Source organism: Taurulus bubalis (genome assembly GCF_910589615.1).
Source record: "Taurulus bubalis genome assembly, chromosome: 18".
In the NCBI taxonomy this organism is placed as follows: Eukaryota; Metazoa; Chordata; class Actinopteri; order Perciformes; family Cottidae; genus Taurulus; species Taurulus bubalis.
Window position 1 is genome coordinate 20,780,349 of NC_136606.1, and position 24,882 is coordinate 20,805,230.

Sequence of the window (24,882 nt, forward strand, 5' to 3'; positions counted from 1 at the left end):
TCATAACATAACTTTCGAAGGGAGCGATACATAAAACGTAACATATCACATTCTGAGTAACTTGGCCAACACTAGGTATGAGGACGGACAGAGAACGAGGACAGCCTTCCTTATTTAGAGCCGCTGGTTTGGAGGCTCAGAGGATCGGCCTCGTCTTGTTCATGAAACAACTCTTTAACTATTGAGCACTAAAGCATAACGATGAAATATGAAGGACGCGTCGAGAGCAGCGTCTGAATATGTGGTGCCGTAGTAGCTGAACTGATCACCAGCATGTTGGGCAGCAGCTTCAGACATTGTGGCTTCAGGACTTTGTTGGGTTTGCCTGAACTGTCACAATGGTGAAATAACTGACATCATCGATGGGAAGATAGTTTTCTTCCCACTGATGATGATGATGATGATGATGATGATGATGATGATGATGATGATGACCATACTCTTTGGTGAGACTGTTTGTTGCACAAGGTGTTTATCCACTTTTATGGTCAATTCCCGAGGTCACAGGTCCCTGACCTTGAGCTTCTGTTTGCCACCCTGTTCATCCTTGTCAGTACAGTTGACAGTGTTTGTCTTCTTGTTTTTCTTCAGCTAACATCAAATTGTGTGTATCTACCTTGGCAGTGGCATACATCTGTCAAATAAATATGCGCATACATCATGTACTTTGCATTCTTTGGTGGAATCAATACACCTTGCTTTTTCCAGTGAGAGACATTTCTCTAAATTCAAACCAAACGTTCATTTCTCCACACAAATTACAGCCAAAGGGTTAAGAACATTTATTTTTATTTTTGTGACCAGTACTCACAGCAAGGCCATACAATGTGCAATCTATGCAACTATTCTTCTGGTGGCTGTAAAAGACATTCTGTTGCGACTGCCAAATGTCCTCTCCACTTCTTCCCTGCTGACACATATACTGCTAATTGTCATTCAGCTTGATGGGACTCGCCTGCGTGGCTGCATTTGTAATTGTGATTGAGTTAATTCAAAGGCCTTTTTCATGTGCTGCTTCTATTGCGGAACCACCCCTGTGGCTCTTTCCTGACAGTCCCACACCATTACTGTAAGCAGACTACCGCCATCTGAGAGCTTTGAACAGACTCTCTCAGAGTCCTGTGGGTTACGCATCACATCTCTTCAAGTTTTGGTGAACTCATTAGGAATCTATCCTGTACAGCTCAATGTGTTTAGACCTTATGGTGCTAAGATCAGTGCTCTCATCAGTTCTTTGTCCATCCTTTGGGATGGAGATAGCTGACATATTTGAATGTATTTATTGAGAAGAGAATACCTGATGGGATTCCTCACATGAAGAGCAGATAACTCATGTGGACTTCAAGCTGTTATAGGAAGCACATTGCTGTAAGCGAACGATATTAACCACAAAGTAGAGCTGAAAGAGAAAGGGCTTCCCGTTAATTGAACTGCTGTAGTTTCAACCCTTCGCCCCAAATTAAAAGCTGTTCCCTTTGTTTCTCCTGCTTGGCAGTGAGCAATGCACGGCAGATACAACTGGACAGACCACTGGCCGATGACACCTCTGGGGATTTCTGGGCATTTCAGTTTAGCTTTTTTTTTTTAAGCAGTTGTCAGTCGGCGCCGACAATGTACCAAATAGCCTAGTTGAGCTTTAAAAACTGGACTAAAGCTGTCACAATCAGCGTCCTCCTCAAATGTCACCTCTCGGCTTTCATTAGGCATTCCCGTTGCGATTGGTAAGCACTTTGTCATTCTGCTAGCCGCCGTCGACTCGAATTGACATTTCACTCAGTGTCTCATTTCATTCAGTATTCTTTGGACTGCCTGTGCCTCCGTCCCCTCATTTTCAGCCAGACCGTTTCACCTTTTTGTCTCCCTGGAAATGGATTAGCCAGCCAGGACGGAAATTAAACTGCCAAATCAATTAGGGTTTCTCAAAAGGTGCCGCTTCATTTTCATGCTTGTTCATCACGCCCTTTCCTACGCTTGTCCGGTGCCTCAGATTATTGGTGGCACTTTTGCTATGTGCCAACCTCCAGAGGAAGACTTTTAAAAGCAGAGACGCTGAACGTGAGGACATTGGTTTCCGTGCAGGGTTTGGAAAGACCATTCAGGTCCAGACACAGAAGAGTTTGATTGAGTTTAGAATACGGAGCTAGTTTACAATCCTCTCACAATAAAAGCAACACAAATATTGTTTCGTTTCAAACATTTAAAAATACATGAAACACAGACTTCACAATGTGATATTTGGAGGTCATACATATGAAATGCCTCTATTCTCAATACTCAAAAAAATCAATTAAGTGTTTCTCAAATGTTTATCATAAGTGTCTACTACACATAATGATGTTTGCAACATCTCTATATCACATCATTAATTGATGGCAAATATAAATAGTTCCATTGTCACAACCTGCCCCACCCCAGGGTAAATTACAAAAAGACTAAAACACAGTGGGATTGTCATGATGTGGATGATATGTTGTGCGGCCTGGCGATTTAGCCGAGTCATCAAAATGTCTCTCCAGCCAGCTGGCTGCCCTTCTGGAGGAGCGGGACAGAACGATATCTGTCTGTCGGTCAGTCGTCCACTTTGATCCAGAAATACCCCAACTCATACTGAAATACCCCAACACATAGTGAATAACCCAACACATACTGAAATAACCCAACTCATACTGAAATACCCCAACTCACACTGAGATACCCCAACACATACTGAAATAACCCAACACATACTGAAATGTCCCAACACATACTGAAATACCCCAACACATACTGAAATAACCCAACACATACTGAAATGTCCCAACTCATACTGAAATACCCCAACACATACTGAAATAACCCAACACATACTGAAATACCCCAACACATAGTGAATAACCCAACACATACTGAAATACCCCAACACATACTGAAATAACCCAACACATACTGAAATGTCCCAACTCATACTGAAATACCCCAACACATACTGAGATAACCCAACACATACTGAAATAACCCAACACATACTGAAATACCCCAACACATACTGGAATAACCCAACACATACTGAAGTAACCCAACACATACTGAAATGTCCCAACACATACTGAAATACCCCAACACATACTGAAATACCCCAACACATACTGAAATAACCCAACACATACTGAAATGTCCCAACTCATACTGAAATACCCCAACACATACTGAAATACCCCAACACATACTGGAATGTCCCAACACATACTGAAATGTCCCAACTCATACTGAAATACCCCAACACATACTGGAATAACCCAACACATACTGAAATGTCCCAACTCATACTGAAATACCCCAACACATACTAAAATAACCCAACACATACTGGAATAACCCAACACATACTGGAATAACCCAACACATACTGGAATAACCCAACACATACTGGAATAACCCAACACATACTGAAATACCCCAACACATACTGGAATAACCCAACACATACTGAAATACCCCAACACATACTGAAATGTCCCAACACATACTGAAATACCCCAACACATACTGAAATGTCCCAACTCATACTGAAATACCCCAACACATACTGGAATAACCCAACACATACTGAAATGTCCCAACACATACTGAAATGTCCCAACACATACTGAAATACCCCAACACATACTGAAATGTCCCAACACATACTGAAATACCCCAACACATACTGAAATACCCCAACACATACTGAAATACTTCAACACATACTGAAATACCTCAACACATACTGAGATAAATAAATAATGAATGTGGATATACTGAATAACAGCTAGAACTGTCTCGTTGGTTCAGGGAATGAAATCAGTTTACTGTAATGCAGCATTTAAAACCAGGCAAAGACACTTATGCAATGTTACGATGTCCAAAATATGAGACCCAATATAATAGCGTGCTTATAGCTGCTCCATCACTGGCATAAAACACACTTGCCGTTACTACAAGTAATCATTCCCCTCAAGGGTTCTGACTTCAGAAACAAACGACTGGTGATAGGGTCTCATATGTATCATTTAGTTTGTCATTGCTCTCTGTTCCTGTCTGATTGATTATATTTACAATCATGACACTCTAATATGGGCTGTCAACTTCTGTGGATCCAAACCTGTTTTGCTCCTGTATCACTGAATAATTGATATATTTTTGACAGTGAATCAGAGGTGGATGATAACAACGGTGCCCGTCTGGATCATAGACTAAATGTACAACTTGTCTCCTGTCCAATCTGATCTGATCTGAGATCGGCCACAGCGTTAGCTTGAGCCACCTAGCTGCTACGGTATTTAGTTCATGCACATAAACGTTATACGGTGCATTTCTTTTTAGGCCTTTGCATAAATAACATGATTTATCCAAAGGTTGCAACAATGTGATGTGTAAGAATGTTTTTTTGTGTTTGAGTTTCAAAATAAAATGGCTGATAAAGCACAACTATTGTGTGCATTTTATAGCATAGAATGGCAGTTTTACACTGACATTTTTTTCCCCCAATGGTTGAAATGAAGGGAAATACATTTTAACAAAATTGCATTTAAAAAGCATTTACAGACATGTATTTGCACGTTATGAGCTGGAATTCTAATACATATATAAAACAAAAATAATGATTTGTATAACTGCAGCAATTTTGGAGCTGAAAGCACTCCAGCAGCCCTATGGCGGGGAGAATAATGGTAATTTGTCGAAGGTACCGCCCCGGGATGCTGATGCTGCGACACAAAGAGAGTCAAGTGCATGGCGAGGACGTCTGCTCGGCTCTTTGCAAGAGCGGAGGCTGAAAAGAGGGCCAACCTCTGATTTTGACCTCTGCATTGACGCCTCATGCCGACGCTGATGTGGCTGCCAGAGCGCGTACAGCGCCGTGAAGAGAGCCGAGATGATAACAGAGATGATGACAGTGATGATAACAGAGATGATAACAGGGATGCACTGCATGTGACGTTAGGGCGTTTTTTAATCGCAGTCCAAAGATCAATCATGTACCTCTTCCTTAGTTCGAGTCCATACGATGAAACTGCATTCTGAATAACGTTTGGAGGCAAATATATGTTGATGAGGATTACGTTAGCTTTTAACACAAATGAGTTGTAACTGAATATCCGCCGGATGTCAGTGAAGGGAGGAGGTCGGGGTAGTTATGGGTAAAAAAGACCCAGAGCTTTCACCCAGGAGAAGGCTGTCCTGAACAAGTGCTTGTGTTGCTCACACATAACCACCGAGTTTTGTAGCTTTTTGTCTTGTTTTGTTTCAGTTTTATTAATTTTAAGCCAAACCTTAAATGTTTGTATTAAACCTAACCAAGTATTGGAGTGTTTTTGTTTTGCTTCAATTCACAAAGTTAACCATGTATTTCCCGCTGTGAGCTGAAACAGGCTGGAGATGTAATAGAGAGAGCAGTGAGGTCTACAGGAGCTGGTTCAGTGGAGCTGTGACATCATCTCTCAGCCTTACAGAGCGTCTCTTGGTCTCTAGTCCTGTAACATCGGCTTGTCAAAGGATCATCTCCCCTTCACTGGATAAAGTAATGGAGTAATTGTACACAATTTGAACACTTTCATGTTTTCTACACGCACAAGTGCAGGCTTTACATGTAATTAACATAGCTCTTGTCATAAGGCAATGGGCTGTGAAGGGGATTAGTGTTTGCATGTGAATGGGACCCCTGTCAGCTGTGGGATGTAATTAGGGCTAACAACTGAGCTTAGACCCAAAACATCTTCAAGCGGGAGGCAGTGAGCATTGTAATTAAGAAGCACTTCACATGGTAGACTACTGTGCTTTATGTACTCTAACTTTCCACCCACTCTGGCCTCACTTTGTTCGTAAAGATGGGGGCACACTGACAGCCTCGGCTGGAGGAGCGATCGGATTTGAAATGCGTGCAGCATTCATAGCTCATTATCCGATATGATTAAGTTGTCCTGGCTGTAATGGATCTCGATGGAGCCAAACACTCCGTCATAATTGGAGATGTGTCACAGAGTATCAATACGCTGTCAATTTGTAGGTGCCTTACACACGCAGCGTTTACTCCTCCGCCGCATTGGCCCGGAGGTTTGTTGCTATGAATTCATAAGATGATTGATCTCGCATTGAAACAAGTAAACAGACTGGTGAGTGTTGTGCTCGCGCTGCATCGTAGGAGTCCGACGAGTTTAAAAAGAGCCACGCTGGTTTTGAATCGAAGAAAGAGCGGACCGAGTCCAACGTTGCACAGTTTGCATGATTGTAGATGAGAAGGGGTTCAGGCTCACACTGGCAGTGAGGTAACCTACACTTTTAACTGATTCCTTTGGAATATTCATGAATGGACAGTTTGGGATTTCAAAGTTGTCTTCATTGTCTTAGTTATTGGTGGCAACAGGTTTTCTAAACTTAAGCAGAATCTTCTATGAAGCTTTATCAGTCTGTCCAAATCAACTTGAATATCATTTTGCATAATTGTCTGATCTGGACTTTCTTGCCGAAGGGTTCAACTACCACCAGACGAGTGTGAGTTCTTTTCCTGCCACGCCAGAAAGGAATTGCTTTTTATAGCCAGGATTCATCCACCGATACAGTCTGACATTGTATACTGTCAGTCAGGAACTTTGTATTTCAAAAACCTTTTTTTTCTTTCTTTTTAGGATTAAAATGAACACTGCATTGTCAACATTAGTATTGTGTCTCTATAAAAGGTCAGATACTCCCATGTGTCGTTATATTGTATACTCAAAGTTTACCCAAAGCTCGACCAGAGAGACTCTGACTCACCTGTCCATGTCCCTGAGAAACCAAAGTAATCGTTAGTGATGTTGTTACGCTTGTTACATGATGAGGAAAGTCTGCTCAGGGTGTTTATAGTTTATTCCATTAGTTACGTTGTGCACTTATTATTTTAACACAAACCATGATGTTTTTTAGAACCTTAGCTCAGAAGTCTAGTAGCACAACAATGTGGTTCTGAGAAATGTGGACTTGTTTCCGGTTCATTATGTTGTTATGACATTTAGTCATACATTGTTTTTAGTACTTTTCATCAGATACATATTTGTAGAATCACCAAGAGATTGACGATGAAAAATGTGTGATTCATGATTCATTCATATTTTATGAGGAAAAAAAAGACAAAATATGGCGATACGATGTTTCCGCCCATCAGCGACGTGTTGTATTTAGGATGACTGTTCTTTAACACACGCTTTCTCAAAGCAGTGGGCAGACACAGCTGGAGATGTTGTGTTTTAAAGTATAATGCAAGTATCCATGTCAACAGACATGTTTCTGTCTGGGGTTGGTTGAACAAGTCCGACTGAGGTTCTTTCAGTCACAACGTCTTTCAAAGATTATTCTGATTTTATTATAGCAGCCGTCTTTTTCTGATATTCATCAAATCGATTCAAACCAACAATGTGTTTCTCCTCTAGCCTCCGTCTGCCTTTTGCAGATGTATTCTTTCACACCATCACCAGTTGAAGAAAGATCTTTAAAATAATCCCCACAGACACTCTTTCATTGTGTAACATCATCAATGTGTGATGGTTAATGTCCTACGTTCCTCCTCAACCGGCCGTGAACTCATTGCTTTCAGATAATTAGCTCACAAGTGAGAATATTCAGTCATGGGGTACATCTGTCTTACGCAAAGTGTCTCATCACATTGCTACATCAGATGCTGCTTTATTTTCTGCTGCTGTGGGTGGAGACAATGTTATCTCGACCTCTTCCTCGATGATGGATTCCTCCTTTTATCATTACTGAGCTTCAGTGCAAATGGCGGCTCTACAAAGAAGCCTTGCTCCATGATTCTGAGAGGCTCGGTGTTTCACATCTTTGAGACATTTTGTACTGTTAAACCATTAAACCCCCGTTGATGCTGCACTGGAAATGTTCTAATGTTGCGTCACAGTCTGCACATTTGGCCATCTATAGGACAAGCAAGACAACAGATAATAATAAATATAGAAGTGCAGAGAACACAGTCGAGAGCTGTTCGGTAACCAAGGCACAGGGTTTTATTTTCCTTTTAAATATAAAATTTGTGACGTAATATAAAGTGTAGTCCACGTTGAGAGGTCGGCATGAATGGAGTCAAACAGGACGTTTTGTCCCCTACTCCCGTAAAAGTCGGGTTACAAGCCGCTTCTACCTGGGTGTCCCTGCTGTAGCAAGCTAGCTAGTCTGTATGATTTCCTGTTTACTCCTGTTGGTTTGTTTTTTAAAAATGCAAGTTTTTATAATTTTTTCTGTTCCAAATCAAATGAACGACAGTTGTAAAAGCACCTTAATCCTTTGTTATGTGTCACATCACAGAAGCATTAAAGTGATATATTATTGCCTCTTATCATATTTAAAGGACAGTTTAGAGGTCTTTTTTTATGTGTATTTCAATACCATACTAAGCTGGCACCACATTATGATGGTGATAATCCATTCACTGCCGTATTTAATGACACATCTCCTCTGCCACCATAGCTTAAGATCTCTGGGTTTAACGTGTCATATGAAGTCCACGACCTGAGTTCAACCTCCTCTCACTGCTTGTGTTCCTAAACCCAATGATTGCTGGATAAAACCATTTCAATATATTGGTCCTTTTAATGTGTTTCCATTGGTGGTGCCTGTCTATCACCCGGGGTCGGGGCCGTTTGCGTCGCAGTCAGAGCTGTAACACAATCACAGCAGCGCCGGGTGGTCCGGTCTACATTTCAGTTGAAACGCAGTTTCCTTCATGTGACGTTAATTTAACTCATTGGAGCTTTTTTGATGCACAATAATTGCGGAGCACATTTTACAAGGAGTCAATTTGAGATTTGCATGAAGAATGGCAGCATGTCATGGTGGAAGGGTTCTGCAATAAAGAGACAAGCGATTGAAATGGAGATACTTGCAAGCGGTCGCGGCTTTGGCTCAGAAGCCACTTATGCGATAGGAATAAAATATAAATGGGAAAATAATGGAGGTTTATTCCGACAGTGTCATTGAAAACTTTTGCTTTGCTGTCGCAGCCCGAAAACTCACACATGGGAACATCCGTCAGGTCCACATTTAGAAAAAGAAAAAGTCGTCCTGCATAAGTTGAAACAATAAATGCAACAGAGTGATGTCCTCTTTTAAGCTCCAACACGTTTCCATCTGCTCTTTAACGACACCGAGCAGCAACATCTCAGAGGCAAATAAATGCCTTTTAAAGCGGATGATGAATGCCGTGATTCTGAATTGATATTGGACATTCATTAAGTCACAATTACCTTAATAGCATCTGCACAGTGCCGGGAGACTAATGGGTTCACACTCGTAAAGTACTCCTTAATGTTTTTGGTTTCAGTGCCTGTAAACCCAAACAGTCAATTTGGAAAAAAACATTCAAATAAATACAGATGTGGATTTATTCTAGATAGGCGAGCAGTCAGCTGACCTGCAGACCAGACAGACCAAACATTATTGATATTGTCTTTCCTTCATAGCTGCTGGCTGTCTATGAGTCTGCAGCTGGATGCTATGCAGTGTGTGTGACGGCAACTGTGCAGTTATGTGACCTTGATGAACCTTGAGCTGGATGAGCTTTTAGGGAAACTATTGCTGTAAGTTGCCAGCAGGCGTCCTGTGAGCGGCCCAGTCGGCCGAAGGGTTGTTCAGTTGCTCTGAGCGCTCTCATCGTTCATGTTGGAGTCAAACAAACGCTAAAGACGCAGAGCAGCACTGACCACGCGGCGGCGGTTGCCTCTGCATCCATGTTGTTTTGCCTGTCCAGCGCTCACGTCGCCCTGCATCTCCCTCCAGACCGGCAGTAGTTGCTGACCAGCGCTCAGCGTGTTCCTCGTCGTGTGTTTAGACGTGAAGGTGAACGCTCCGTCCCGACTGCAAAGACGTGAGCAACTTGTCCAGTTTCTGTATGTGTCAACTCGCCAGCTCCTGTTCAACCTTTTCTATGGCAGACACCTTGTAGTCAACAATATCACTCCCTACGACATCTGCACATGGCAACCAACGATTTAAGCAACTACAATCAATATTTCATCATTATAGTAAAAAGGTCAACTCTTGCTAGTCTGAGACAGGACCAGCTGTGAGCCGCTGATGTTGAAGGTATTGTTTGTTTTAACCCATACATCACGCAGCCTCTCATACTGTAGCACCAACATATGGATGCAGACACAGTGAGTAGTTATTAGTTGGTAGTCATTAGTTATTAGTTAGTAGTTAGTAGTTAGTAGTTATTAGCACAGAAAAAGGAATAATTGATCTATGAAACTTTGAATGCATCCGTCTACAACACGGCTGTTATGTTTTGTGTTTTGCAGTAGAGCCTCAAGGATAATCCATTAAAAGTAGTTTGGTATTTCGCAACATTGTGGTGCTGTTTGCACACAATGTGACAGTGGAGCTGCAGTGCATGATGGGACCATGATTTTGTGCGTCACCACCCCAGTTAGAGACTGCAGATGGAACACACACCTTGTGCCTTCAGAGGGCTGTGCAGGGCCACAGAGTGAAGGACATACTTCATAATAACTACACACTATTTAGCATTAGTAAAGCATGAGTAACACTTAATTCATCCTTTATAAAGCATTGTTGCAACATGAACACTTATTAGTAACTCATTAGTATGCGATTCATATACATCTTTATCTTAATCATCTATAAGTCCTTAAAACTTCATTTACAAATGGGGAATCGGTCATTTATAAAGTATGAAAACCCAATCATGAAACGCATATTAGTCAAGCTTATTAATGACACATTTATAACTGTGTTTATGAATTGCATACTAATGAGAACCATGCTTTATAAATGATGAATTCAGTGTTTACTCATGCTTTACTAATGCTAAATAGCATGTAGTTATTATAAAGTGCTACCAAGACCTTCGGTACACGAGTAAAGGGCTTTTAGGATGGTTTCAGGGAGGTATACATGGATATATACCTTCACCAAATAAAAGTGGCCAAAATATTATGGAACCAAAATGAGTTGCTCTGACCAGGATACACATGCATCCGTGGCACCAGAATTACACTTGACTTGATTTCCATCTGCATCACCGACTGCACCGCTCCTTCTACCGGCGGCACCAAACCTCAAACCTCAAGGCGCCGCAGACTGAGACATGAACCCTCAAACCGGCGCAGACTGAGACTTGAAACCTCAAGGCGGCGCAGGAAGAGCCCAGTTCCCCGGTGGAGCGCTGCTTTGTGCACCGACACAGCATAGAGCCCGGAGAGTCGGTACGTGACACCCAGAGCAATGACATGGCGGCTAATTGACCGTTGGCCATGCTAATTATTAAGCATTAAATTGCAGTCAAGAATAGGACCTGCATGCACATACTTTACTCTGGCACTAAGAGGGGATGAGTATTGCAATAGGTGCACAACTGATGTCATGGAGGATCTGACTGCTTTGGATTATAGCGGTTCAAGCTTGCCGCTCTTCCTTAGTTAGCATTAAAAAGGGTTTGCAGTGATAAAGAGAACGAGAAAACACAAATGACAAGAACACTGTGGAGTAGGAGGACGTTCCCAGGTAATAATTCATTAGTTAAGTCAGGAGGTAAAGAATGCGTTACAGCAGGCCTTTGATCAGAGCAGAATGATGCAACAATCACTGAAGCAAGGACAACATTGTGCTGCTACAGAAGTCAGGAAAGGATTTTGATTATATATCACATTGATTAAACACTGGACGCTGGGAAATAATAGAGTTGAGCTGTGTTGTGATGAAGAGCCATCTCTACAGCCCCAGAGGACTTCACATGATGACAACAAGCCTTTGCACCACCTCCCCTTTGTCACTGTGACGTGTTCTCCTGAACGCAGCAGCCCTGTGTGAAACCAGAGCAGAGCATCTGTCCTCAAACTTAATCCTCCTCAGGTGACACATATAGACTGCACAGCCGGCCCATATAACCGCTGTGAAGTTTGTAAAAGAGGAGGCTGAAATTGATGACTTGAAACAGTTCAGCGCCAAGACTCCAGTACAATTAATCCTGCCTCGCCGTTAAAGATGTCTCCCCGATACAATGGAGGGGGCCGGGTCCGTCTGCGGAGTCAAGACGTAAGAGTCACGCAGACATGCAGACAGAGAACTCTGTGCCTCCTAATTCTGCTCATTAATCACCTGTCTGCCAAACATCCTCCAGAGAAAAGAGCCCGGTTCCTCCGAGGTAATTACAGCACTTGAAGGAACGCTCTCAGCTGCAAACGCTCATAAGTAGCCATCTTATCTCTCTCTTACCCGGCCTGCTTTTTTCTCTCGACCACGGAGCTTCTTGTATCCTCTGGAGAAACTTCCTCCTCCTCCTCCTCTTCCTCTCAAGTCTTTTCTGCTGCACTGCTCTTGCTCCTCTTCAGCTCTTTTTTTCTTCCTGGGCAAACATCCATTTGGCATCCGATGTGAGATAAATAAATTATAGCCTCTAAAATCAATGCCCAGTCCATGATGTAGGCTGTATGCTCGGGGCTAGAAGGATGCCACCGTCCTAGAAGGATGCCACCGTGCTAGAAGGATGCCACCGTGCTAGAAGGATGCCACCGTGCAAGAAGGATGCCACCATGTTAGAAGGATGCCACCATGTTAGAAGGATGACACCGTGCAAGAAGGATGCCACCGTGCTAGAAGGATGCCACCGTGCTCGAAGGATGCCACCGTGCTAGAAGGATGCCACCATGTTAGAAGGATGCCACCATGTTAGAAGGATGCCACTGTGCAAGAAGGATGCCACCGTGCAAGAAGGATGCCACCATGTTAGAAGGATGCCACCATGTTAGAAGGATGACACCGTGCAAGAAGGATGCCACCGTGCTAGAAGGATGCCACCGTGCTAGAAGGATGCCACCATGTTAGAAGGATGCCACCGTGCTAGAAGGATGCCACCATGTTAGAAGGATGCCACTGTGCAAGAAGGATGCCACCGTGCTAGAAGGATGCCACCGTGCTAGAAGGATGCCACCATGTTCGAAGGATGCCACCGTGCAAGAAGGATGCCACCGTGCTAGAAGGATGCCACCATGTTAGAAGGATGCCACCGTGCTAGAAGGATGCCACCATGTTAGAAGGATGCCACCGTGCTAGAAGGATGCCACCGTGCTAGAAGGATGCCACCGTGCTAGAAGGATGCCACCTTGTTAGAAGGATGCCACCATGCAAGAAGGATGCCACCGTGCTGGAAGGATGCCACCATGTTAGAAGGATGCCACCGTGCAAGAAGGATGCCACCGTGCTAGAAGGATGCCACCGTGCTAGAATGATGCCACCGTGCAAGAAGGATGCCACCATGTTAGAAGGATGCCACCGTGCAAGAAGGATGCCACCGTGCTAGAAGGATGCCACCGTGCTAGAAGGATGCCACCATGTTAGAAGGATGCCACCGTGCTAGAAGGATGCCACCGTGCTAGAAGGATGCCACCATGTTAGAAGGATGCCACCATGTTAGAAGGATGCCACCGTGCAAGAAGGATGCCACCGTGCTAGAAGGATGCCACCGTGCTAGAATGATGCCACCGTGCAAGAAGGATGCCACCATGTTAGAAGGATGCCACCGTGCAAGAAGGATGCCACCGTGCTAGAAGGATGCCACCGTGCTAGAATGATGCCACCGTGCAAGAAGGATGCCACCATGTTAGAAGGATGCCACCGTGCAAGAAGGATGCCACCGTGCTAGAAGGATGCCACCGTGCTAGAAGGATGCCACCATGTTAGAAGGATGCCCCCGTGCAAGAAGGATGCCACCGTGCTAGAAGGATGCCACCATGTTAGAAGGATGCCACCATGTTAGAAGGATGCCACCGTGCTAGAAGGATGGCAATAGGACTCAAACAGAGCAGTTCTTCATCCCCAGAGCTATGCTGTTTAGTACTTTTGGTGCCTTGATTTATATTTTTTCTTTTTTTTATGCTATACAGTTATTCTGACATTTGATTATTTGTCATACGTTTTCCTGGATAATATAACTTTCACTGCAAAGACTGAAGCTGTGATGCATCGTTTGTCACAGAGCTTCCTGGTCTGGACGGCTTGTTTCACTGCAGAAGCTGGAAACAGTCTGGTTTCTCCAAAGAGCCACTCAAAGAATCTAAAAATAAATCAAAAACAGTGGCTAGAGCAACATCTTTATGCATTTATTTTTAAAGGCAGAACAGTAGCAATGCAATCCCTCAGTCTGTAAACTGCATGTTGATGTAGGAATGAAAGATTTATAACCGTCGGCGGATAGATGATGTCTCTTTTCTTGAAGTTGTAGTAGTAATCTTGTAGCTGTTTTAAGGAGTCTGACAAGAGCCTTGATACGATACGCACTAGAAAGTGTCCTCAGCGCAGCAGACACCCGGCTAATGCTCTCTCTCTCTTCTTGTGCTTTCTGTGTTTCCAGATGGAGATGATACCAGAGCCAGATCCCGATGACGAGGGCTCAAAAATAAGTGTAAGTTCAGCCACACGCCGCGTGTCTCCGGGTGTGGGAAGTCTTGATGGCATTTCATTCCGAGCAAACACAACAGCAGCTGATTTTGCCCGAATAATACACCTTCAACCAGAGAAAGGAGCTAATCAGTGAAATCAGCGGCAGTGTATTATTACTGTCAGAGCGGTTCTCCCGCTCATGCCCCACCAACCACGCTGCCCTGCTTCCTGTCACTCTGTATGCACATTCTGTGCCCAGCAGCTCACACTTCCTGCCCCTGACCTCACTGCAGTCCTCAGAAAGCCAGAGCTGTGTGCCATGTAAAGAGTGGACAGGTTAATAGACACATTCAAATGTGAGCGGTCGAAAGAGCGGTCAAATGCTTGTGAGTTTTTGACCGCTCAACATTTCATATAATACCTAAATATGTTATATTATGAACTTGAGCTTTGATACATGCATATTTAATGAAATGGAGCAGTACTAAAATAATTGAAACAAAAGGTTTTCACCAAATGTATTCCAACCAGCCGTACTTGCAGGCAACGCTGCACATCGATGAGCAGGACTGCTTCATGCTAATATTGGCTTAATACGATTGCTGTTGTGATTAAGTACCTTAATGTCTGCCAAAACCACACATTATCATTTAGCTATTTTATCGACAAGCTAAGAGGACTCCAAAAATGCACTCTATAATGGAACACATATATTTAATGGAATTACATTGCCACGCGACAGCTGGGGTCCATGTTTACTTCTTTTCAGCCGACGTCGTTCACTTACATTGCATGAGGAAGTAAACGGTGACACATTTGGAATGGTAACGTTTACAACTGGGAAATGGTCTGGATCAAAACACGTACATGTACTGTGATGGTGGGTTTTATTTGGATCACACTTCTCAACGCAAAAGAGGTTGGCTCCAGTCCCACCGGCTATACAACGGTGGTTTAGAGCTCGAGGTCCACGACAAGATGGAAGGACAATCTGTGTTTGCTAATGCGACACAGATCAAAAACACAATGTAAACCCTGACCTGTGCGCCTAGCAATATGTTTTAACCTGCAATTATAATTGCCAATTTTGTATATGTTTGTATGCACAAGAAAAGGGAATGTGTTCCCCTCCAGATAGTGTAACCATCATGTGTCACCATCATGAAACCGCCACCGTGTGACTCTGTGGTCTCTTCTAACCCCTCTAACAGACAGTGAAGGTCCAGGGCAACGACATCTCACACAAGCTGCAGATGTCCAGAGTCAGCAAGGGGGACGAGGGACTGTATGAGTGCCGGGTGACACGGGCGAACTACGGGGAGATTGTGGAGTACAAAGCCCAAGCCTGGCTGAGGGTCAACGCCACGGCGAGACCACGGCGGCCTCTGGTGCCCCCCAAGAAGAGCTCCCCGCTGCACCTGACGGACAAGAAGCCCAGGAAGTCCAGCTCACCTCTGGGCCAGGACAGCATGAGCTCAGACCAGAGGGTGGCCTCCACCTCCACCTCCCACACATCCTCCAACACAGCCAAACAAAACCCCGGCTCAGGTAAGAACCTGCAGGAGACCTGCACCACACACCACACACCCCATGCTGTTGCACAGCAGGCAGCTGCAGAATGGGAACGCAGACCTGGTTTAGCTTCCTGGGAAAGGGAACCACGTTTCAAGGCCGACGCATGTGACTCACTCTCATGGGTTAACCTGAGAAGTGCTGTGCTTTGCAGGAATGCACCTTTTGGATTGTGTTTCTTATTCACAATGCTGGTGGTCCCTGTTGACATGTTGCCATCCTAAGACTTTTTGCCAAGACTGTGCTACTCTTTTACATTAATTTGTTACCCGTATTTTTCGCTCATACAGAATACGCATTGATTTAATAGGTTAAATATATACTGGAAAGCGAAACAGGCAACAGTTGGCTTTTGTTCACTATGGAGTGAGGATCCTCATGTTTAATGTGAATATCATAATTTAATAAGGGATGAGGTTATCCTGCTCTCACCTCCTCTCCACCAGTAGAAGCAGACGGCAGAGCGGTTGTGTGTTTGCATATGTTCAACGTGTCCTGGTGTGACGGGTTGTGAGCTTTAATCCCGGCAGCACCTGAAGTCAGCAGGACATGTTGATGCATCTGCAGCATCTGAGAAGTGCCACTCCTCTTCATCCTCTTCATCCTCTTCATCTCATCTACTTTAAACAATGCGTGATTCCAGCAGACAGACGAGCTGCCGAGTGTAGAGATGAATCCACGGCTCTGTCCGTGGGGCGGAAGTGGCAGATGGATTTGTAATAATTCATCTCCATGGAAACCACTGAGGTGCCAAGTCCTGTTTCTGCGTCACTGAGAGGTCATAATCAGGGATGGTGTCTTTTTTTGTTTTGTTTTATACCGGTGCTAAAACAATACTAAACGATACCGGTGCCTGAACCAATACTTAAAAAAAAACAACACAAAATGACGATTGACGACATTAAGAACGTCTTTTTTTTTTTTTTTCAAATTGAACAATATATTAACTGTTTAAAGTATACTAAGAATATAAATAAAGACTAAACACTTGACTTCAAACTACAGCTTCAAACAAGCATCAGGTGGCCTGATGGGACCGTGTGCAACACAACTCAGAAACTGTTGGATTCTACAAACTGCTGCTTCATGGACGACACGGCACCATTCACATCAAAGGAGAGCTTTTGTGAACCAGACGGAGCTGCTCTTGAATTCGCCAAATACCGAAAACCGGTGCCATACTGGAATCAAGACCAGAGACCAGAGACCTGAGACCTGAGACCTGAGACCAGAGACCTGAGACCTGAGTCTCTGAAGTGAGACCTGAGACCTGAGACCAGAGACCTGAGACCAGAGACCAGAGACCTGAGACCAGAGACCAGAGACCTGAGACCTGAGACCAGAGACCAGAGACCTGAGACCAGAGACCAGAGACCAGAGACCAGAGACCTGAGACCTGAGACCTGAGACCTGAGACCCTCTCTGCATCGCTCCGTGTTCCTTACCTACTGACTCTGTTTGGAGGAACTATCCTCTACAATAATAACAATGTAAATACCATGATAACCCAGTGACTAGGGTCTTGTTTTCTTAGCCAACATTAGGTCTTTCCTTTCAGTCACATCGATATTGAAGACATCTCATTTGAAGTCTTGCAATTCTCTTTATTGAAGGATCAGTCAAGTCAATTGTCCGCCTCCAGCATCCCATAAACGCTGCTGCCGGCTCCTCACTAATCCTCAGAGACGAGAACACATTCCAGCCTTTCATGTGTCTCTTTGCAGGCTGCATGCGAGTCCTGAAATTGATTTTAAGATGTTACTGTTAATGCTAAGGCGCCACGTGGTCTGGCCCCCAGCTATATTTTAGAAATGTTCCTTCAGCTTCTGAGATCCTGCGGCCGGCCTCCTCCGGGCTCCTCAGAGCTCACCTCAGTGCTGCTGCTGCCGGCTGTGAGCTCTGCCAGAGCAGCCGGCCCATCAGGAGCAACTCTACATATTATTTGATTTAAATTTCGCTGCTCCTTAATTATGATCCTCATTTGCTCCACACTTTGCCGTGGGTAGAACTGGAACATGTCTCATTGGTAGACTTGGTGTAAAGACTCAAGGGATGCTAAATAAGGGGCTGAACGCAGCGAATGCACACATCATCCCCAGGGCTTCTCACACAATGACTCAGGCTGGTAGAATTATTTGACATTTGCTACAATCACATAAAAGTGCTAGACATACTGACTTTTAAGTTATCATTGTTTTCATTGAACTTGCACAAATGGAATTCATGAGATTAACTTCAGTCCGTCTCCATCATGGGAATCTAATAGCAGCCTGTGGTTACGTTCAGCGCGTTGCAACGAGTAGCAACGTTAGCGTGGTCGTTCTCTTGGTGGTGTGTGCCGTGTGAGAGCTGAGAGAGGCAACAGCACTGCAACATGGTGGAGGATCCTTTAACCCTTTCATTACTGCTGATGTCAGCTGTGATCCCAGTGGATTGAACACCTCACCTATTTAAAACTCACTTTCTGTAAACAGTCATGTTTGTCTGGTAAAGCTCAGTATTACTTTAAATGAGTTTTGTAAGCTGAATTTATTAAGACGTTTCCATTTTGTTTAGTTTTTTTATAATGTAACTCAAATAGAACAAAACACTCCGTAATAATAATCATGTAACAGAAAATGAGAGCGCTGATCAGAGAGAGAGAGAGAGAGCGAGAGAGAGAGAGAGAGAGAGAGAGAGAGAGCGCTGATCAGAGAGAAAGAGAGAGAGAGAGAGAGAGAGAGAGAGAGAGAGAACGCTGATCAGAGAGAAAGAGAGAGAGAGAGAGAGAGAGAGAGAGAGAGAGCGCTGATCAGAGAGAGAGAGAGAGAGAGAGAGAGAGAGAGAGCGCTGATCAGAGAGAAAGAGAGAGAGAGAGAGAGAGAGAGAGAGAGCGCTGATCAGAGAGAGAGAGAGAGAGAGAGAGCGCTGATCAGAGAGAGAGAGAGAGAGAGAGAGAGAGAGAGAGAGAGAGAGAGAGCGCTGATCAGAGAGAGAGAGAGAGAGAGAGAGAGAGAGAGAGAGAGAGAGATAGCGCTGATCAGCCTCTTTGTTTGTTATGAGTAACTTAATATGGAAGCAATCAAAAATAAGTCTAATTTTATTGAAACCAGCAGCAACTAATGTTTGTTGTTGCTAGATCAAATGATTGGGGAAAATGATGGAAGACAGCTAAATCTTATTCATAAATAAGTATAATTTTCCAGATACAATAAATCTGTCCAGCAAACAGAACCCGGTTTACTCTCTGTAGTGGGCGGGGCTTAGCTTGTTGCTGGGTGACCAACCTTCTCATTTTATAGCTGAACATACGCTAAAATATGTTCCTAAAACATTTGAGTCAGGAAATAGTCGATGCAGGAACAGAATCATGAATCATATTTAATGACATTGTCGAAAAGGAGTCAACTTCACATAGCCAATAGTTTTGGGAAATGCATAAGTAAGAATGGAGTCATGTTTACCAGATATAGCATCAAATAAAGGAAGCAGAGTCACACTGCTAGTTTAAATACTACATTTTCTCACTTTATGATGTTTACACCCAGATTTCACTAAATGTCTGGTCATGGAGATTTGGTTTAAAGTCATGAAAATCCATTGGTCACAATGTGTATGAACCCTGATATTATCTATTTTTGACTTTTTAGTCGTGCACATTGCACTTTCAAATGGTCCTCATTTCCTGGGCTGGTTCTCATGCCAGCACCTCCAACCATCTTGTACCTTCATGTTCTACTCTATCAGTGGCAGGCCGTGGAATGTGTACCTTCACCTGCTATACAGCTGAGCTCTCTTCTCTTCTCTCATAAACTATTCCTGGCATTATTTGCATCATCTATGAATGTCTTTTCCACCTGGTCAGTTGGAGCCCGGCTCAGATATCCTTCTGCTCCCCGAGGCCAAACATAGAAACATACTACTTGCCATTGAATAGAGGTAAAAAAAAAAAAAGAGTAGAATAATCCCCGGGGCTGCAGACTCAGAGATTACGAGGCGGCTAAATTACGCTGACAGCTGCGTTGCAGTGAGCGGTGTGTGCGGCGTGTGTGACGCTGATAAACTCTCCTCTGAGCGTCACAGAGGTGTTTGGGCTGAAGGCGACGGAGCTCCATTACTGCCGGCCGGCTTTGAGGCAGATGAGCAACAATGAAGTGAAACCTGGGAGAGTGCAGATATTCTCCTTTTCCACATCGCTGCGTCTGTAAACAGCGAGGCCGTTCCAGATGGCGGCGCGGCTGCAGCGGCGGAGCGGCGCGTCAGATGCCGTTAGATCACAGCTCGCCGGCATCCTTCTTGGCAGTGTTGTTTTTCCAAAGCTCAGAGGTGACCAGAGCTGAATGCGGGCAGCAGGGTAAGGAGGGGGAACGTCCCCTGGGCCAAACGTGTGCCTCCACCCCGAGGCCCGGCTCCCGCATGGAGGGAAAACAAATATGGACTCAGCGTCTTACGTCAGCATCCGTCAAAACAAATAAGAAAACGCTGACCTTGTTCTTAAGAAGCACCATGTTTTTTTAAACTGCCTTGGCTGCATATGTCTCAGGAAAGAGCAGCAATGAGTCATCGCTCCAGGAGGCGGTTGGAAACTGTTCACGGCTGCTTTCCTATCGCTGAAGCAGTGGCACGCAACGTCAACGTGTCATCTCTGGTTTGTGATGAAGCTCCAGTGGTTCTTCCTCACCTCACTGGGCTGCTGGGAGCCTGGTTCTGAGGGCCATGAACACTGAAGCCTCACAGTAGATGTGCTACACGGGTCCAACACTACTGCACCGTGTGGTACGAGATAATAATAATAACAGAGCAGATTTATGGCTTAAACATACTTTCATGTGAAGTAAATGCAAATGCAGATCTGTATTTTGCATCGTGTCCTTTGTGTTCTGCTGAGAACAACTGAGGTGTGTTTGGAGAAGAAGTTTAAATCTAAATACTCATGCACCAGAAGAACCAGTTCCTCCAACTGGTTCTTCAGTACAGGTTTAGAATGAAGGCTCTTTCACAAGTACATTCAGCGAGTCCGAATGAGATTCTTTTGATTTGTTTCCCTGAAGTCAGTCGGCTCTGATTCACAGTGTTGTTCATGCACCGGTCAATGTGGAGGCTTTTTGCTTCTATAATACATCGTCTTCCCATCCAAAACACACATTGAGCTGTTTGTTTTACTACTTCGTCTATTCGCGTCGGCAGATTTATCCTAAATTTGCGAGAAGTTAGCATTAGAGTATGCCTCATTTGCATATATTATGTTTTCCCTATTCACCTGCAGTGTCTTCAAAATGTTTGTCATTTTTCTAAACCTGTCCTTCAGGCTGCTTCTCTAAATATCTTCTGGTTTAATCCAACGTTCACATTTATTTTCTGGAAAATGTATCCAAATGTACACATATTTAGTGCGATTATGCCTCATTTGCATATTTAAACATACAATTTCAGGCAAAGTTTCATGGTTCTATCTAATAGTTACTCTTTTTACCCGAGTTCTAATCGCGCTGAGGTGGATGTGAGGAGCAGGAACACTGATCCTGTGTTCCCATGAATCTCCTCCAGCTCGTCTCCACGCTTCATAAGCGTCACTGTGTTAGTTTCACTGTGTGCGTCTCAACACGTGGCCTAAACGGGCCCAAAGTGAGCCCACGGCAACAGGTACAACCCAATGTTGACAACACGCTCAACATTCACAGAATCAGTATTTGAGCTGAAGGAAGTGAACAGACTGACGATCAGTACGACTGCTCCGCCGTGGGCATTAAGCTCTAATAGACGCCTGTTGCTCGTGTCATTCACGCCTCCGTGGTTTGGAAGATGGCTGCAGTGAAGTCAGTAAAACACACAACTGCTGCTGGGAGCCGTTCACGGCGCCCTGGATGGGCGATTTGGAGCCCGGCTGCGTTATCACAGTCAAGCTGCAAGGTAATGACATCCAGTTGTATTTAACCAGTCGGTCAGCCAAAAATCCAGTCAGATAGAGAGTGAATCAGTCAACACGATAGCCGCTTTCATAACAGAGGCAGCAGTCAGGCGGCAGGGTAGCGAGAGACGGGCTGGCAGGGAGCCAGCGGTGGTGATTCACCTCCGAGCCTCACCGACCTCACCGCCTCCTGGCCGGGAACTCATATTCCACGTCGCCATTTCACACAGCCAAAAACATTTTGTCAAAACGCAGTGCGTTTTGGTAGGTTAAGTAGGATAACATGGGAGTGTTGAGCACGGGTCTCTTCCATCCCAGCATGCACCGACACCGCCTGACAAGGCTTCTATTAGACAGATACTCTCTCTTTATGCCGGCAGAGAAGCCGCTCTCCGGCCCCTCTGTGGTCGTCACTGAGGAGCAACGCTCCGGCATCCGGCACTCTGAACCTTTAGATATGGGATGAAAGTCAGACGTCTTTGCCATGGAAACCTTTTTTCCCCGATTCTCATTTCTTTGAGCTTCCCTTCTTCAGCTGAATAACCACGCGAGAACTCGGCTGTAAATTAATCCGAAATGATTTGTAAAGACACGGTGACCTTGTCAACCAAACCATGACAGGAAGTGGGCGGAGAAGCTTTTAGCCACAGTGATGGATGAGGGGAATAATACAATGCTGCCAAAATAAAAGGTTGTTTTTTATTGTGTATTCAGCTGTATCGCTAGACTCTTTGTACTTTTTTCTTTACTCAGCAATTAAAAATGTTAGTGTACAACGGGGATTCACAAATGATGCTCCTTTGTTGTTTTCTAAAAATAGCACAGGAGCACAGCAGGTACCTTTACCTCCACCAACAACGCTAGTTCTGAAGAGAAAACCGCATAACGTAGGATTCATATGAGCTGTAGACATAGTGTTGCTTTTCAGTGGTTGGTGGATGCTTTTCATGCCAAGGAGAGAACAACATAGAAACAACTTCCAGATGCATGCTTATGGATAAAAGAGTGTGATATGTGTGATATGAGTCTCATACTTGCATCGCCAGCTTTGGGTAGTGCCCGAAAGAACAAGATTCTACACAACTTTGACTTTGTTTGTAACCCAGCCGCCAGAAAAATGTAATGTTGGCATTTTAATAAATACGGTTGCAGAATCTCTGAATGCCTCATGGTTAACGGTGGGAGGCGATTGGTTTAGGCAACACAACGTATAGGAACAACCATTACAATGAAACTAGTGTTCATTAATGACAAGCAACCTTAGCTTAGTCTTATATAACGTTACCTAACGAGCTTAAAAAGGTACACAAGTGTAGAGTCGACGTTCACCCAGGAGATAAAGGTTGATGGGCTGCAAAATGATTGTGAAGTTAAGGACAAAAAAAATGTTCCTTGTTTTTCTGTCTTTGCTCTTTTTCGTGAACCACTGTGGACACGGCCCTCTGGAACTGTATGAACTAAATGAATTTGCATATTAATGGAGACAGTGTGTTGGTGGTGTGTGTTCATTTTGACTGGATTTCTGCGTATAGCTGTTTCCCTCCAGTTGTTGTTTGCCTGATATCTTCTACACTCTGTGGTTTCTCAGATGACCAAACTGAAAAATGACTTCACAGATACCAACTAAAGCAATAGAAATCCTGACAACAGCAAATCAATAATGTATGAATAACAATGCCCTGCTGCTCGGCACAAGTGTGGCTTCATCGCCAGGTTCTAGAGCGGCTGTACACGGCTAAGAGTCGCTCCTAGGGATTTATAATAATACTGGAGGATGTGAGGGATGATGCTCCAGAAAGGCCCCGGCACAGCTGTGCAGCGTGGGCGACCCTTCATGTCAGACCAGAAGGATATCATTACCTCCAGCACGCCTTAACACATCGCAGCCGTACACTGTTGTTTCTGCAGGAGAGAGACGTGCTGAGAGAATGATTGTTTTCTCTTCCGGGTCACGGTGTTTCAGCTGCTGGAGGTCGAGTCAGGACTGTGATCACTATGAGGTCACTTCCTGTCAACCAATACAGATAGGTAACCAGCAACAATTGATCACTTTATTTAATTTGGTATAAAATAAGAACATATCAATTCTTAATCCATTTCTAACCATTAAATCAAATATATTTTGCTTTGTTTTAGTTTGGCTAGAACTATTCTGTCAGCCACGTATATCACTTCAACCTGACATGAGTAAATTGGAGAGATTAGTCCCCCACATCACAGCCTCCTGAAATAGCATTTACATAAAACAAAACCTTTTCTCCTGAAGTATGCTTGTTTTTCACGCATCACAAATACATTTCTGTGGTGAAGTGTATGGAGGATGTCAGAGAGGATGGATGGGTTGAACAACACAGGACTTTAACCCAGGAGACCCCTCTGAGGGTCCAATGTGAGACCCGGTCAACGTTGACTTCAGTTCAATGACATAACAAACGTCCTCGTTTCAAGCCATGATGGGTTTCTAAAAGCCAACCAAGTAAAGTTGTGTTCTTGTTTTGTTTTAGTTTTCAACGTGAACCACGTTTACGTCTGACAGCTCCAAGAGAAGAAGTGTTTCCCTGGTTGGAAATGGAAGTGAGAATGCAGTTTGGTTGTTAAATGTGATAGTATTGACCCAGTCTGCATACATTGTGTTTTTTGATCAACAAACTAGAGGGAATTTAAGAATATTTTGCATATGGAAAAGAGCAGTAAGGAAAAACATTTGCTCGTCTGCCATTTAGCACATAAATGATATGATTTCAAACAGTGAGGAAGGATGTTCATCAGACAGCCTCCTGTATGTGATGCACAGGGATATAGCAGTCATACACAGTTCACCCTGTCAAAACAAAGCAATCTGAATATACATGCTCTGATTGGCTCGTAGCAGTGCATGTTACCGGACATTTACAGATAACAGGCAACACGCCTTCACAGATAATAATAACAGCATCCAACATTTTGCATTAGAAACATGTATTTTACAAACAGGTCTTGTAATGTCAAGTCATCCATCTGGTTGTTCTCTCTGACACAACAGACCT

The 24,882-nt window shown here is 44.0% G+C and overlaps 1 protein-coding gene across 1 annotated transcript in view; it reads left to right on the forward strand.

The window, feature by feature from the left end:
* vstm2a (V-set and transmembrane domain containing 2A) overlaps positions 1-24,882 on the forward strand; it is a gene marked incomplete at both ends in the record, with an annotated part of 78,151 nt that overhangs the window by 37,454 nt on the left and 15,815 nt on the right. The window contains 2 exons of the mRNA XM_079234571.1: positions 14,369-14,419; positions 15,609-15,945. Of these exons, the coding sequence (XP_079090697.1) occupies positions 14,369-14,419; positions 15,609-15,945 (388 nt within the window). The remainder of the gene's footprint in view (positions 1-14,368; positions 14,420-15,608; positions 15,946-24,882) is intronic.